The sequence below is a fragment of the Puma concolor genome, chromosome E4, assembly GCF_028749965.1.
Source record: "Puma concolor isolate L17-30 chromosome E4, mPumCon1.1.hap2, whole genome shotgun sequence".
Classification (NCBI taxonomy): domain Eukaryota; kingdom Metazoa; phylum Chordata; class Mammalia; order Carnivora; family Felidae; genus Puma; species Puma concolor.
The window spans coordinates 4,765,219-4,778,879 of NC_141683.1; the positions used below are offsets into that span (position 1 = coordinate 4,765,219).

The window sequence follows — 13,661 nt, forward strand, 5'->3', positions numbered from 1 at the left end:
GCCAGGCCCGCGCCGCCGGGATTGGAGAGGCCGGGGCGGGGGGCGGGGCGCAGGGGGCAAGGAAGCGGAGACCCAGACAGATGGAGGCGCAGGGCCGAGCGCAGCGCCCGAGGAGCGGGACCCAGACAGACTCCGGGAGGGAAAGGGACGCGAGACGATGGGCGAAGCGATAGGGGCTGCGCTGGCACGATGACAGAGGAGAGGCGGCGGCGGCCGTGTCAGCGACGGGGAGCGGGCGCGGGGGGCGGGCCGGGCCGAGTTAATGAGCTGGAAATGAACTCGGGACGGCCCGGTGGCCCTGCGCGCAGCGCCAAGCGGCTGGCTGGGGCTGGGCTCCGGCGCGCTATCCCTCTGCGGGTCACCGGGCCCTAAGCCCTGCGTGAGGTCCCGGGGGCCGAGTGCGCGGACCAGCCTCCCCGCCAGCAGCCCGCCGGGTCCCGGAGCCGCGACGCGGCGGGGCGCGCGGCGCAGGTGCGAGGCGCTGGAGGCCGCAGAGGGGGCCAGGTCCCTCCACTTAGGGGGTCCTGGCAGATGTGGGGCATCTGATAAGCGCCCTGAAGAGCGCAGAGGATTCAGGTCCTGGGAGATGATGCGCAGGGCGTCCGAGGCAGAAGGAACGCAGTCACCAAGTCCCCGGGACACATGGAAATACAAGTCTGCTTGGGAAACGGCGGCACACGGGCCCCCTGGACTAGACAGAGAGCAGGTGGCAGTTCTTCTCAACCCCGCCGTCACCAAGGACTGCTCTCAGTATCCGAATCCGTGCTTCCAGGGGTTCCAATCCACAGGCTCCCGCCCTGGGCATTTATTAAGGAAAGAATCAGTTCCCCATTTTGGTTCATCATAGATATTTAGATATTTAACTATTAATCAGTAACCGGCATTATCATCTTGAGTTGATATACATCTTGGAAAAAAAAAAAAAACAAAAACAAAAGCAAAGAAACCTGAAACGTTTTAGTTTAGTTCTGCCTCTAAAAGCCGTACGCTGGGTAAATGTACATTTGAACTAGCCCCCCTGGGGAAGGGAGGTGGGCCGCAAGCCAGGCACCACAGGTGAGGTGTCTATGTTGGGGAAAGAGAGGACGGTGCCAGCTGGGGGTCAGCTCTGGGTTCCTGGAGGCAAAGTCTTGAGCCGAGGACAGACGAAGCCCTGGCAGAATTTTAGGAAGATAAATCTGGAGGTGAGCGAGATGGTTTGGAGGGAGGGGCCAGCAGACCTCAATGCCAGAGCCTTGATTCTTTCCTCTTTCCTCATCTGAGCTAACCAGAGCCTGCCCCCTCCTCTCTGCCGCATCCTTCAGCTGTGCCCCAGGACACCGCCCCTCTCTGGCCAGGATCTCTGCAGCTGCCCTCTCATGAGCATCCCCACCTCCAGTTTCCGTCACTCGAACAATCCTGCGGATCATGAACTCCTACATTTAAGGCTGAACACCTGTAAGGTACCAGCTCTCTGAAACACAAACCTGACTGTGTCCCTTCCCAATGTAAAAGCCTTCAGTGGCTGCCCGTCGGCCAGAAGTAAAATCCAGATTCCTCGCCGTGGGACAGAAGGCCCGCTATGACTTAGACCTGGTGTCCTTCCAGCCCCGTCCGCCTCCACTGGCCCTGCGCACCCAAACCTACAGCCGCTCCCTCCTCCAATGCCGAAGGGTTGGTCCTGTGTTCGCTTCGTGTCCTTGATCTCTTTCTGTGTCTGAGGTGGAGCCTTCATCACTGACGTCGCTCTGCCTCTCATCTCCAAGTTACACTCAGATCTCTGTGTTCAGCCTTGGACTTTCTTTAGAGCATCTCAGTTCCAGCTGCTGGCGGGGGATTTCCACTCCGCCCGGACAGGCCCCAAACCGAACTTATCTTCTTCCTCCTCAAGGCTGGCAGCCCTCATGACTTCTTTATTTCTGTGTTTCTCCTGGTCAATCACATTTTTTTTTTAAGTTTATTGGTTTATTTTGAGAAGGGGGAGACACATGAGCAGGGAAGGGGCAGAGAGAGAGGGAGAGAGAGGATTCCAAGCAGCCTCCATGCTCTCAGTGCAGAGCCCAATGTGGGGCTCGAGCTCACGACCTGTTAGATCTCGACCTGAGCTGAAATCAAGAGCCAGAGGCTTAACCGACTGAGCCACCCAGGCGCCCCTCCCTGTCGATCAGATTTAAAAACTGAAACCGATCTCCACTCTTCACCCTTCCCTCTGCTCCACCCCTTGACACGTCAATTAAGCCACTAAATCCTGCCAGGTCTCTCTTTGTTATATTTCTCTAGGATGTCCCTTTTCATTTCATGGCCACAGCCAGGATCAGGAAGATCACTGACAGCCCAGGCCCTGGACCCACCCTTCCCCCTTCTCTCCATTCTCAAAGGAAGAGACAACCTGTTTTCACCATGTCAGTCCCTGCACCCCTCCATCAACCCCCAAACAGGGTGCCCCTTGCTTCCTGGGCACGGTCCAAGCTCCTCAGCTCGACGCTTTTAGGCTTTTAGGGTATGCCTCGGAGAGGCCAGGGAGGAAAGAGCCAGGGATGGGAGCAGAAGAGATACCTCGTGGTGAAGGAGAGGTCTCTGGAGGAGTTCTTTCCAAACGGCCTGCACCTTCCCTGGAAAGCAGAAGAGCCATTTGCTAAAAATCACGGTGTGGGGCAGGACCGGGCAATTAGAAAGAGCTCTGAAGTTCTAGAACAGCAAGGGTGCAAGACCGTGGAAAAGTACAGATAGCTCAAATGGAACTGTGGTTTTCTACTTTTAAAAGAGTGACTTAAATGGAGTTTTTGTTCTTAAGTCATGTGTTACAACATATATACACATGTACCCATCGCATATATTCCTTTGTAGATATTGTCAAACAACAGTTCTCACTTTCTCAGATCATTTTACGGAAAAGAGGTCCTAAGGGCGCCTGGCTGGCTCAGTTGGTAGACCATGCAACTCTTGATCTCCAAGTTGTGAGTTCAAGCCCCATGCTGGGTGTAAGGCTTACATTAAAAAAAAAAAAAAAAAAAAAAAGTCCTAGAATAATCACTAGGAGCCCAATAGGGAACCCATGATAAAGGACATAGGGAATTGGTATTCGTGAGTGTTTATGATAGAAGATACGTATATCATTTGAGATGGGGAAACCGAGGCTCCGAGAGGTGAAGTGGCTTGCCTTGCCTATGGTTACATAGTTAGAAGGTGTTAGTTTCAGAACCTGAATCCACACGTGTTTGGCTCCAAAGCTCCTCTCACTAGAGTGAATTTGCATAGGTTAAACATAATCTTGTCAACAGGCACACAGGTTAGTATGAAAAATTTGCCACGGTTGTGACATCCATGACCACCACCTTCTCCTGGGACCCATCCGTTCCCCGTGAAGTGAGAACTAATTCTGGACCACCCCTCCGTGGCGGGTAGGGGAACCATCTTTCTCTGAAGACCTCCCCTCTTCTCTCAGTGTAGCCAACTGTCTTCTCGATTGCTCCTTTCAGATTCATTCCTTCCGACTTTGGCCTCGTCTCCTCTTTGACCTTGCTCTGGAAAGAGTGGAGATGATTGATTGCACTGCACACTATGGGGCTCCGAGCAACATTTGAGCTCAACGAACTTCCATCAGTAGTGGGCACCTCGTAGCTGGATGATCCAGACCACAGAGGACCGCGAGACGGAGGGACGAGGCTACATCGCCCCAGTCACTAAAGGATTATTGTTTAGGTATACATACCCCCTCCCTCCGCGAAATGCAGTGTACATAAACCCACGTTTATAGGACGGAAGTTGAGGGGTGCTTGATCACATTGCTAACAGAGTCCTCCCAGAATTTCTTTAACTAGGTGACTCCTCCCGTATCTTTCCAGTTGGGTCCCACGGATTAAAATCCCGCTGACACCCAATACACTGTGGCAGCGGGGAGACTACAGGGAATAAAGAAACAACCAGGGACCAGGAGCTGGGATGCCTGGTCTTAGTCCTGCCTAAGGACCCATCCCAGACCTGGAAGGTGGGGACTAATCCTGGACCACCTCTAAATGCCAGGACTTTTAAATCCTGAGCAATCGGCACCAATCCTATCAAGCAAGATAGACCTGTTGATGAGAAGGCTCTGATCCCCTAGCTGTGCTGGAAAGAGCCAGAAGGCCAGGATGTGCCTCAGCCTGGGGTGCCCAGTGGGGTCCCCCCTGTCCTGGTGCTGTGCTCTGCTCCCCTCCCCCCATTCGCTCTGACCTCCACCCGCATCCACTGCTTCAATCGTATTCTCCCTCTGCTCTGAGTTTTCTCGGGCCCCAGCTCCCTTGAATTTATGACAATTGTTATCGTTTCTGCCAGATTGGCCTCCCTGCTCCACTAAATTCATATCCTCAACCATCTCCTGTTTTCCCATCATACTTCCTCTCCCACCTCCATGATTTTACCCAAGAAGTCTCATGATCTCGTTCAAGGAAACCTTCCCAGACTGGTTGGTCCCAGGGCTCCCACATACAGCTGTACAGGCTGTGGACTGCACAAAGGCACTCACTGAGGGGGCAAGCTGAGAACTGAACGGCATTCGGCTTGCCAATCCTTGCACCCTGGCTCAGAGCTGTATCTACTAGAAGGATTCCCCTTTTTATTTTTGTTTTTGCCCCAAAGTACCACTTACTCTCCAAGCCACATGCCATAAGGAATGCACCTGCCCAGAGCGGGCTCTTTTTCTACCTTGTAACGAGGTTCTTTGTGGACCACCTACGTGGCCCCGGCCGTGCCCCTCCCGCCCTCAACACTCTCAAGTTCCAAACCCAGTCTCCCACCATCACCACTGTACTGACATGTTTTACCAATTCCTCGTAAAGTTGCTTTCCCTGTCGGGATACCAGAAAGCTGGGATCTTGCACCCTGGAACCTAAGAAAACTTGATTCCCTCCCTCTGCTCAAGCTCAATGAGAAACAAGGGATTGAAGTTAGAGACCAGGTGAAGTCCAGGACCTGCACTGGGGAGAGGAGGGAGGCACCTCAGGGTGGTCAGCGGGACTGAGGCAGGGGGCTGGCTGACACCCTCCGGATGGGCCTGCCAGCCCTGTGACGCCCCCCCCCCTCCACCCTCAGGAAATGGGGCCAGTTCTATGCAAATGCTCTCTTGCCCAGGGGTCCGGTTTCCTCCCTCTGAGCTCCTGGCACAGCAGAACCAACGTGAGCAGCTGCTTGGCAGGACAGAGAAGGGCAGGCTAGCAGTCCCAAGGCTCAGGTGACAGTGCCGGGCCCAGGAGACGGGGATGTTGACTGGGGCTTTAACAGCCCTCCTGATGCCAATCTCGGGCTGAAAACTCGGTATTTCCACTTGGAACAAGAAACGTGGGCAGGAGGGCTGGGGAGAGGAGGGCGGTGGACCCGCAGCGCCCCCTGCAGGCCCCACTGGGTGGCACCGAAACAGAGGAAGGAGGAGCAGGGTGGGGTATCAGGAGATGCCCCGGATGAGGGTAACAAGGCGAAGAGAGACGTAGCCAGCACCCGCGGAGCATTTACAAGGTGCCAGGCGCTGCCTCATGACAACCCCCAAAAGGAGGATACTCTCTTGGAGATGGATAATTCTCATTTCTCAGGTGAAGAAAGCGATCAGAGAGGTCAAGTAACTTGCTCGAAGCCACCCAGCTAGCAGCGGACAGAGCCGGGACTTGAACCCGGGACACTGCCTCCCGAGATTATACTACTCAGTCACCACCTTCTCCACCTCCCCAGATCATTCCAGCAACTTCTAAGCCTCCAGTGTCCGTTTCTGCATCTTCTCGGCCCTGCAGTGAGGGGGGGGACACACGTGGAGGACTGTGGCCGCTCTCTCTGCCTCTGTGACGCTTGGCAACCCTCTTCCCCTTTCTGCTTTAGTGTCGCGTCCCTAAACGGAGAACACCATACCCCTCTCGGAGGGTGTCTCCCGGGGTCTTTAGAGGAGGTGTGTGGCCAGGTCATAGCTGGCGCTCAAGGAATTATGGGTAGTGATATTCGCGTTCTGTGTCTGCCTGTCTTTCTCCCCCACTGGACCACGTGCTCCTCGTGGGCAGCGACTAGGTGTCATTTCTGTAACCACCCCCACCTAGCACTTTGCCCAGCACCCTGGCTCTGCGGAAGTTGGTCGCACGGAGAGTTTTAAGCCCTCACCTAGGCTTTTCTCTCCGTTGGACGTTTGCGTGGTTTCCAGACTTTTCGCTAGTAGCAAAATACACTTTAAAGCCCTTCTATCTGGGTTGCCTCGTGTGATCCGCACACCCCGTGAAGCAGGTTCAAAGGGGAGGTTTGTACCCTGTGAAAAGTGGATCGCTGGTGGTTCAAGGAAGGAAGCAATTCCTTGGGTCACGCCATAAACCAGTGACAAAGATTAGAGCCCCTGACCCCGCCTCCCTTCCTCCGGTGGACCTCTTTTCTCTCTAGCGATCTCCTCCTGGATCGGGATGGCCTCTCCGAAAGGGGGCGACATGATGATGCCTGCCTGAGGGTCATGCCTGCACCCAGAGACCCCTGCTGGAGGTGATGAGATGCCAGCTCCCGGGGGTGGGGGTGGGGGGCTCGAATCCCCAGGAGATCAAACGCCTTATTCCCAAACACGCCAGGGCCCGTATTTTTGCAGAGCAAGAGGCTTCTCAGGGAGCGTGCCAGCTTTTTCCTCTTCTCTCTCTCTTTTTTTTTTTCCTGAGGGGGTGAGGAGGCGAGCTCTGAGTTGTCCAGGAGGAGGGACTCGGGCTAAAAATAGCTATGGCGTGTGGCTCAGCCTCTAGTGGTACCCAGGACTGGGGAGGGGAGGGGGATGCTCTAGAGCTGTCGCCAGACTGGTTGCTGTGGAAACAGGAGAGGAGCAGGGGAGTCTGGGAAGTGGATGACACGGACGGCCAGCCCTAGTCGGAGCTGCCGCTACGTTTAGGAGGAACAGCGGTGTCCTGTGGCTCCCACCCTCCAGGGGGGCCGGGGAAGGGGTGGTGTCAGGGGCATGGACGCTACCCCCCAGGGGTCTCTGCTGCCGGCTACTCTCCTCTCCACGCGCTGTGAGTTGAGTTGCGGGGGACTGGGGTTTGGGCCCCTAAATCCAAGGCAAGCGGGGGCTTGGGAACAGCTCCTTCCTAAGGGAGCTTGCACCAGAGCCCCTTCCAAAAACTAAACCCCCCCTGCTGGCCAGCACTCCGCAGGGGGAGAAAGGGAGATCCAGGAAAATGTGGCCCTGGGGTCTTCTGGAAAGGGGTCACAGCATGCACAAGAAATAAGGAGTAAGCTGGAGGAACAGGAGTCTCTGGAGGGAAGGTGCAGAAATCAAGTCTATTTCACACCTTTACCTCCCCACTGAGAAATATGCAGCCTCCGCTCAGGAAGACAGGCGAGGGGACACGAAGTAAGGCTCGCCTAGATCCCTGGGGCGGTGGAAAGCAAGAGAATTCTGGGGGTGATCCGACCCTGGGGTTCCTGCCCACCCCTGTGCAGAGAGATCTGCCTAAGCAGGCAGATGGGGGCTCAGATGACCTAAGACCCCGAGAGAACATCTGGAAGCCTCCCTGGGGCTGACGCTAGGAAAAGTGGGAACCAGGTACTTTTTTGCATGACTTGGGGTCTCTGAGCCAGTCAGTGCTTAGAGAGAACTTCTAGCGGGCATCCCTGGCTGCAAGGAGGGAAAGGGAAGCTCATTGTGGGGGGAGGGAAAGACCCTGATCTGCACTGGACCCTGTGTCCCCTGACTCCTCTTGGAAAATCAATGTGGGGGAGGTGTCCCTAACTTCCAAGGCGTCTTTTTTTATTTTTCCTCCTGCCCTCTACCCCAAACACACACACACACACACACACACACACACACACACACACACACACACACTCCAGCCGAACACCTCATTCCAGAACTTAAATTCTGGAGCTCCGGGATTGGAGTTGTATATCCGAGCAGTCTCTCCCCGGGGCCTTGGTCAAACATCCAGGCCATCTGTGATCCTTGTCGCCTTCCTCCTGTCCAGCCGCCCCTCCCCCATCCCAGCCAACCCAGGTTTCCCTGGAGTGGGCGGAGAGAACGAGTCCCAGGAAGAAGGGAAGGTTGAACAGGACCACGTCCTTCTTCTAAAGCTTTCCTTGCAGGGGTCTGGGGCCGGGGGAGGGGCTCTGGACCTCTCTCTCAGCACACTGCAGCCCAGATTGCTCCTGGGGGGAAGAATCTGAAGCGAAATCAGGTGGGCTTCCCTTGGAATGTGAGCTCTGGGCCATATGGTGGGGGGGCTGTGCTTAGGGTAGCCAGTGGGAGGCTGCCGCCAAAGAACGGGAGGGAGCGGGGAGGTAAATGTGGGTGCTTAGTGCTGCACTGGATCCGACTGAACAGGGCTCGAGGGGGGACGGGGACTAGAGGGGTATACAAGCCTAACTCCTCGTGAACTTTGTGCTTCCTCTACCCCGGCGGTCCGGGGGGGCTGACACCCATCAGCGATGAGCGGGCTCAGTCCTCCGGGAGGACTGCCAGTGGGAACGTCCTAACGTGGGAACGTTCAGCCCCTGCCCCCTGGAGATGCTGCCCTGACCTTCTGCCCCTTCTACGTCTTCTCGGGCAGCAGCGGGGGGGGGGGGGGGGGGAACGACAGATGGGGGGGAAGACGACAGACAGATGTGGGAGGGGGCGGAGCGAGCGAGGGGCGCGAGGGCCAAGGAGGAGGGCTGCGTGCGGGGTTGGGAGGGGGGGCGGTGAACTTGGGACGGGACGGTAGGGGTGGAGGGCACGGGGCCCGCGCAGTCTGGGGCACGCGCGGAGCGGAGGTGGGGAGGGGGGACGGTCCTCGGGGCCGGGGTCCTTGCCCGGTGGGGGGTAAGGGCAGTGGACCGGCTTAGGGTGTGAGGCAGCCCCCCACCGCGTCCCAGGGTGGGGGCCGCGGGGCGCCCCGGGTTGGGGGTGGGGCGGGGGCCGCGGGGCGCCCCGGGCTGGGGGCGGGGCTGGGGCTGGGGGTGGGGCTGTGTCTGAGGGTGGGTCTGGGGGCGGGGCGGGGCGGGGGCCGCGGGGCGCCCCGGACTGGGGGCGGGGCTGAGGCTGTGTCTGAGGGTGGGTCTGGGGGCGGGGCTGGGTCTGGGGGCGGGGCGGGGCCGCGGGGCGCCCCGGGCTGGGGGCGGGGCTGAGGCTGTATCTGAGGGTGGGTCTGGGGGCGGGGCGGGGGCCGTGGGGCGCCCCGGGCTGGGGGCGGGGCTGTGTCTGGGGGCGGGGCTGTGTCTGAGTCGGGGGGCGGGGCGGGGCGTCCTGGGCTGGGGGCGGAGCTGGGGCTGTGTCTGGGGGTGGGTCTGGGGGCGGGGCGGGGGCCGCGGGGCGCCCCGGGCTGGGGGCGGGGCTGGGGGTGGGGCTGTGTCTGAGGGTGGGTCTGGGGGCGGGGCGGGGCGGGGGCCGCGGGGCGCCCCGGACTGGGGGCGGGGCTGAGGCTCTGTCTGAGGGTGGGTCTGGGGGCGGGGCTGGGTCTGGGGGCGGGGCGGGGCCGCGGGGCGCCCCGGGCTGGGGGCGGGGCTGGGGCTGTATCTGAGGGTGGGTCTGGGGGCGGGGCGGGGGCCGCGGGGCGCCCCCCCCCCCCTCCCCCTAGAGCCGGCCGGCGGGGGCTGAGGCTCGGCGCTCCCGTCCCGCAGGCCCCCTGCGGCCGCCGCCATGGCGCGGGCCGGCGCCCCCCGCTCCCCGGGCCCCGAGCCGCCGCGCCGCCGCGGCCGCCAGCGCTACGTGGAGAAGGACGGCAGGTGCAACGTGCAGCAGGGCAACGTGCGCGAGCCGGGCCGCTACCTGACCGACCTGTTCACCACGCTGGCCGACCTGCAGTGGCGCCTGAGCCTGCTCTTCTTCGTGCTCGCCTACGCGCTCACCTGGCTCTTCTTCGGCGCCATCTGGTGGCTGGTGGCCTACGGCCGCGGCGACCTGGAGCACCTGGGCGACGCGGCGTGGACGCCGTGCGTCAACAACCTCAACGGCTTCGTGGCCGCCTTCCTGTTCTCCATCGAGACAGAGACCACCATCGGCTACGGGCACCGCGTCATCACCGACCAGTGCCCCGAGGGCATCGCGCTGCTGCTGCTGCAGGCCATCCTGGGCTCCATGGTGAACGCCTTCATGGTGGGCTGCATGTTCGTCAAGATCTCGCAGCCCAACAAGCGTGCCGCCACGCTCGTCTTCTCGTCGCACGCCGTGGTGTCGCTGCGCGACGGGCGCCTGTGCCTCATGTTCCGCGTGGGCGACCTGCGCTCGTCGCACATCGTCGAGGCCTCCATCCGCGCCAAGCTCATCCGCTCGCGCCAGACGCTGGAGGGCGAGTTCATCCCGCTGCACCAGACCGACCTGAGCGTGGGCTTCGACACGGGCGACGACCGCCTCTTCCTCGTGTCGCCGCTCGTCATCAGCCACGAGATCGACGCCGCGAGCCCGTTCTGGGAGGCGTCGCGCCGTGCCCTGGAGAGGGACGACTTCGAGATCGTCGTCATCCTCGAGGGCATGGTGGAGGCCACCGGTGCGCGGGCGCGGGGGGGGCCGGGGAGGGACCGGGGGTGGTGCGGGGGCGGGCCGGACGGAGGGCCGACCCCCCCCCCGGGGGGGGGAGCCGCGAGGTCGGGGTCACCGGGAGCGGGGTGGGGGTGGGGGCACGGTCGCGGAGCTCACACTTGCTGCGTGGCCCGCGCGGCCCCGAGGTCCTCTGGTCCCGGCGACGCTCCTGACCCCGGGAGGGCCCGTTCTCCTTACCGTGCCCATTTCTCAGACGGGACATTGCGCGGCGAGGAGAGGTTGAGACGGGTGTCCATAGTCGCGGGTGTGATAAGCGGATAGGGCAGGGGTAGCCCGGCTCCGGGGTTTGCTGGTCCAGAGTTGGAAGGTGGAAGAAGGGGTACCTTCAGGGCTTTTTCCATCGCTGAGAGGGTCCGGGCCCCTGAACTTGGTGGCGAGGGCCTTCCGTGGCTTGAGCTATTCCTGGGCTGGAGCTTAGGAACAGGCTGACAGCTGGGCTCACTTCTGCCTCAGCTTTTCCCCAGCCATCCGAGGACTCTCAGCTTCCGCTGACCAAGGAACTAGATGATCTTAGCATCGCTAGCCCCTTTCCAGAAGGAGCTGTCAACACCCCCTGCCTGGGTGATGTCCGTCCGGACCTTCGACTCAGGCCTACATAGTGAAGGGTTTGGGAGCAGGTAGGGAGAGGCCAGCGCAGGGGCGCAGATGAGGTCGTTCCAGGCCTCAGATCTGGAAGCCGGAGGAGGGTACGAAAACCGCGGAAGGCTGCGGGGTGTGGCCTGCGCGGCGGCCTCTGCCGGCTTCCCAGGCTGGTGCCCTCAAACCCCTTTCCTGGCCCTTCCTGCCAAGCCTCTATTGCACCACCCTCCGCCCCCGTGCCACCATGGCTTCCTCACCGCCCCCCCCCCCCCCCCCCCGCCATGCTTGCCCTAGCCCTTGCCCCTTCCCCTCACCCCGGTCCCGTTCCTTGCTGTCCAGCCACTTGTCACTCGCCTGCCGGGCCCTGAGCAACAGCCCTAAGGAGAGAGGTCCCTGCTGCGCCCTCCCTCCCTCACAGCCGCTCTCCCCCCAGGGTCCCTTCTGCCTCTTCTTCCCCTCCCCCACCGGACACTTCCTATTCCAGCCTTCGCCAGAGGAGTCAGAATGCCAGTGTCCCCAAGGTGTCTCAGGGCAACGTGGAGAGCCGGTCCCTGGCTAGCTAACGTTCCGTCTCCTGTTCCCCCTTGTTCTGAGGTGGACAGGAGCTGGGGGAGAGACCCTAGGGGAGGGTCGCCTGCCCTGGTGGGTGTGCCAACCCGCCAGGGAAGACGGGACACAGCCCCAGGGCGAGCAGGACTGGGGAGGGTGGCGTGGAGGCGATCGGGAGGGGAGCTCGTCCGACGTTTCTAGAGAGACAGAGCTGGAGAGGACGGTAATATTTTGGGTGAGAGAGTCAGGATTCAAAACGCTTTTGAAAAGCCAAGGAAAATGAGCCAAAGCCCGACGAGATGACATTTAAAAGGAATAAATATAAAATTCTACATTTAGGCTTTAAAAAAATCACTTATGTAAGCACCGCATTGAAGAGCTGGGGCGAAAAAAAACCGGGGGTTTCAGTTGGCCACAGGCTTAATGTTGCAGCAGTGTGATCCAGCTTCCAAAAACGCTTATGTAACGTAGTCTTGGGCCCTATTAGCGACAGCCTCATGGCCGGAGAGAGGTGGTGAGCCCTCTCCATGCGTGGCGCGGGCCACAGCCGGACACGTGTCACGCTCAAAGTGCCGAAAGGGGTCCCCTTGGCCATTCAGGTTTGCGATCAAGACGGCAAAATCGGGGGGGAGCCAGGTGGCATGAGGAAGGATGGAGGGAGCCAGGGACGTGCAGCCCGAGGAAAAGACGTGATGGGCCCCGAGGCTCCTGTTTTCAGATACTTGAAGGGGTGTGAAATGGCCAGCGGCAGAGTTTAGCTCTTATTAGAAACAAACCTGTTCGGGGCGTCGACGCTTGTGAGGCGGTGAGCGCCCCATCCCGGGTAGTGGGAAGGAGAAGCTCGATGCCCGTCGTCGGGCTCCAGTGGGACGGCCTGTGTGCAGAGGGAAGTTGGATAGATGGTCCCCAAGGTCAGTGTCAAGGTTAAGCTTCTCTGATGGGGCACCTCCCACAGGGAGGAGGGGAGAGCGTGGGCTGGGGGTCCAGAGAGCGAGGGAGGGCGGATGCAGAAGAGGGGGGAGCCGGGCGGGTACAGGGGTGGAGAAGGGGGAGAAGATGGGCTGGGCCAAAGAGGGGTGGGGAGGGGCAGAGAGAAGAGTGTGGAATAGGGTCGGAATGAGAGGCAGGAGAGGGAAGGCTGGGGCTGGGATCCCCGCCCCTCCCCCGCCCCGGCCACGACCCGCGTCCCTCCCCGCAGGAATGACCTGCCAAGCTCGGAGCTCCTACCTGGTGGACGAGGTGCTGTGGGGCCACCGGTTCACGTCGGTGCTCACGCTGGAGGACGGCTTCTACGAGGTGGACTATGCCAGCTTCCACCAGACCTTCGAGGTGCCCACACCCTCGTGCAGCGCCCGGGAGCTGGCCGAGGCCGCCGCCCGCCTAGACGCCCATCTTTACTGGTCCGTCCCCAGCCGGCTGGATGAGAAGGTGGAGGAGGAGGGGGCCGGGGAGGGCGCGGGCGGAGGGGCTGGCGCGGACAAGGAGCAGAACGGCTGCCTGCCGCCCCCGGAGAGCGAGTCCAAGGTGTGAGCAGTTTTCCTCCAGACCCCTGTGGCAGGGCCAGACACCGGTACCTGGGAGCTGGATGGCGCGGGCGGAGGAGGAGGCAGGCAAGGCCCCCTCGGGGGACGCGCTGAGGCCGGAGAGCCCCCTGAGAATGGCAAGCCCAGAATCCAGCGGACGGCGCGGGGCCTGGTTTCGGGAGGACGGACGGTGGGGACGGGTAACGTGCCAGCCTGTGTGTGTTCGGCCCTCACGTCTGTTCACGGGTGGACGGGTGGGCAGAAGGATGGATCTGTGCGGGGCTGGATGGGGAGACGGGAGCAGACGGACGGACGCCGGTGGGGAGGCAGACGGACGGACGCAGGTGGCGGTCCCGGGGCCGCTGCTCGGCCCTAGGGCATCTCTGTGCGAATTCTGGAAAGGCGCCCTTTCCCTCCGGAACCGATGCCGTCCGGACCCAGAGGGCACGGCTTGGGGAGCGGAGTGCGGGCTGGGTTTTAGTCCCCACTCACCTCCCCGGCCAGCCTCCCCGTGCTGAGGCCCACCTGTCTCGCTG

General features: G+C 60.9%; 1 protein-coding gene and 2 long non-coding RNA genes across 4 annotated transcripts; 2 read left to right on the forward strand and 1 right to left on the reverse strand.

Moving 5' to 3' along the window:
• The first annotated feature begins 60 nt into the window (after positions 1–60).
• Positions 61–6,176, forward strand: LOC147572265 (uncharacterized). Its single transcript, XR_015246092.1, has 2 exons — positions 61–1,653; positions 3,459–6,176. It is a non-coding gene; the product is annotated as an uncharacterized LOC147572265 (long non-coding RNA).
• Positions 6,177–6,764: 588 nt separating this feature from the next.
• KCNJ9 (potassium inwardly rectifying channel subfamily J member 9) lies at positions 6,765–13,132 on the forward strand. Of its 2 annotated transcripts, XM_086693999.1 has the most exons (4): positions 6,765–6,974; positions 7,926–8,135; positions 9,556–10,421; positions 12,801–13,132. In XM_086693999.1, exons 3-4 carry the CDS (start codon positions 9,575–9,577, stop codon positions 13,130–13,132), a joined length of 1,179 nt encoding a protein of 392 aa, XP_086550125.1. In that variant the 5' UTR covers positions 6,765–6,974; positions 7,926–8,135; positions 9,556–9,574. The 2 variants fall into 2 exon arrangements, with proteins under 2 accessions (XP_086550125.1, XP_086550124.1); XM_086693998.1 differs by having other exon boundaries at positions 6,765–8,135.
• On the reverse strand, positions 11,879–13,132 carry LOC147572267 (uncharacterized). Its single transcript, XR_015246093.1, has 2 exons — positions 12,830–13,132; positions 11,879–12,476 (listed from the first exon to the last, which is right to left on the reverse strand). It is a non-coding gene; the product is annotated as an uncharacterized LOC147572267 (long non-coding RNA).
• Positions 13,133–13,661: the final 529 nt, after the last annotated feature.

What these genes read in the sequence shown, in the direction of transcription:
- KCNJ9 (XM_086693998.1), top strand. Translation starts at nt 9,575, where the DNA reads ATGGCGCGGGCCGGCGCCCCCCGCTCCCCGGGCCCCGAGCCGCCGCGC. An exon ending in GGGCATGGTGGAGGCCACCG is followed by an intron (nt 10,422 to 12,800) that starts GTGCGCGGGCGC and finishes CCCTCCCCGCAG; the next exon opens with GAATGACCTGCCAAGCTCGG.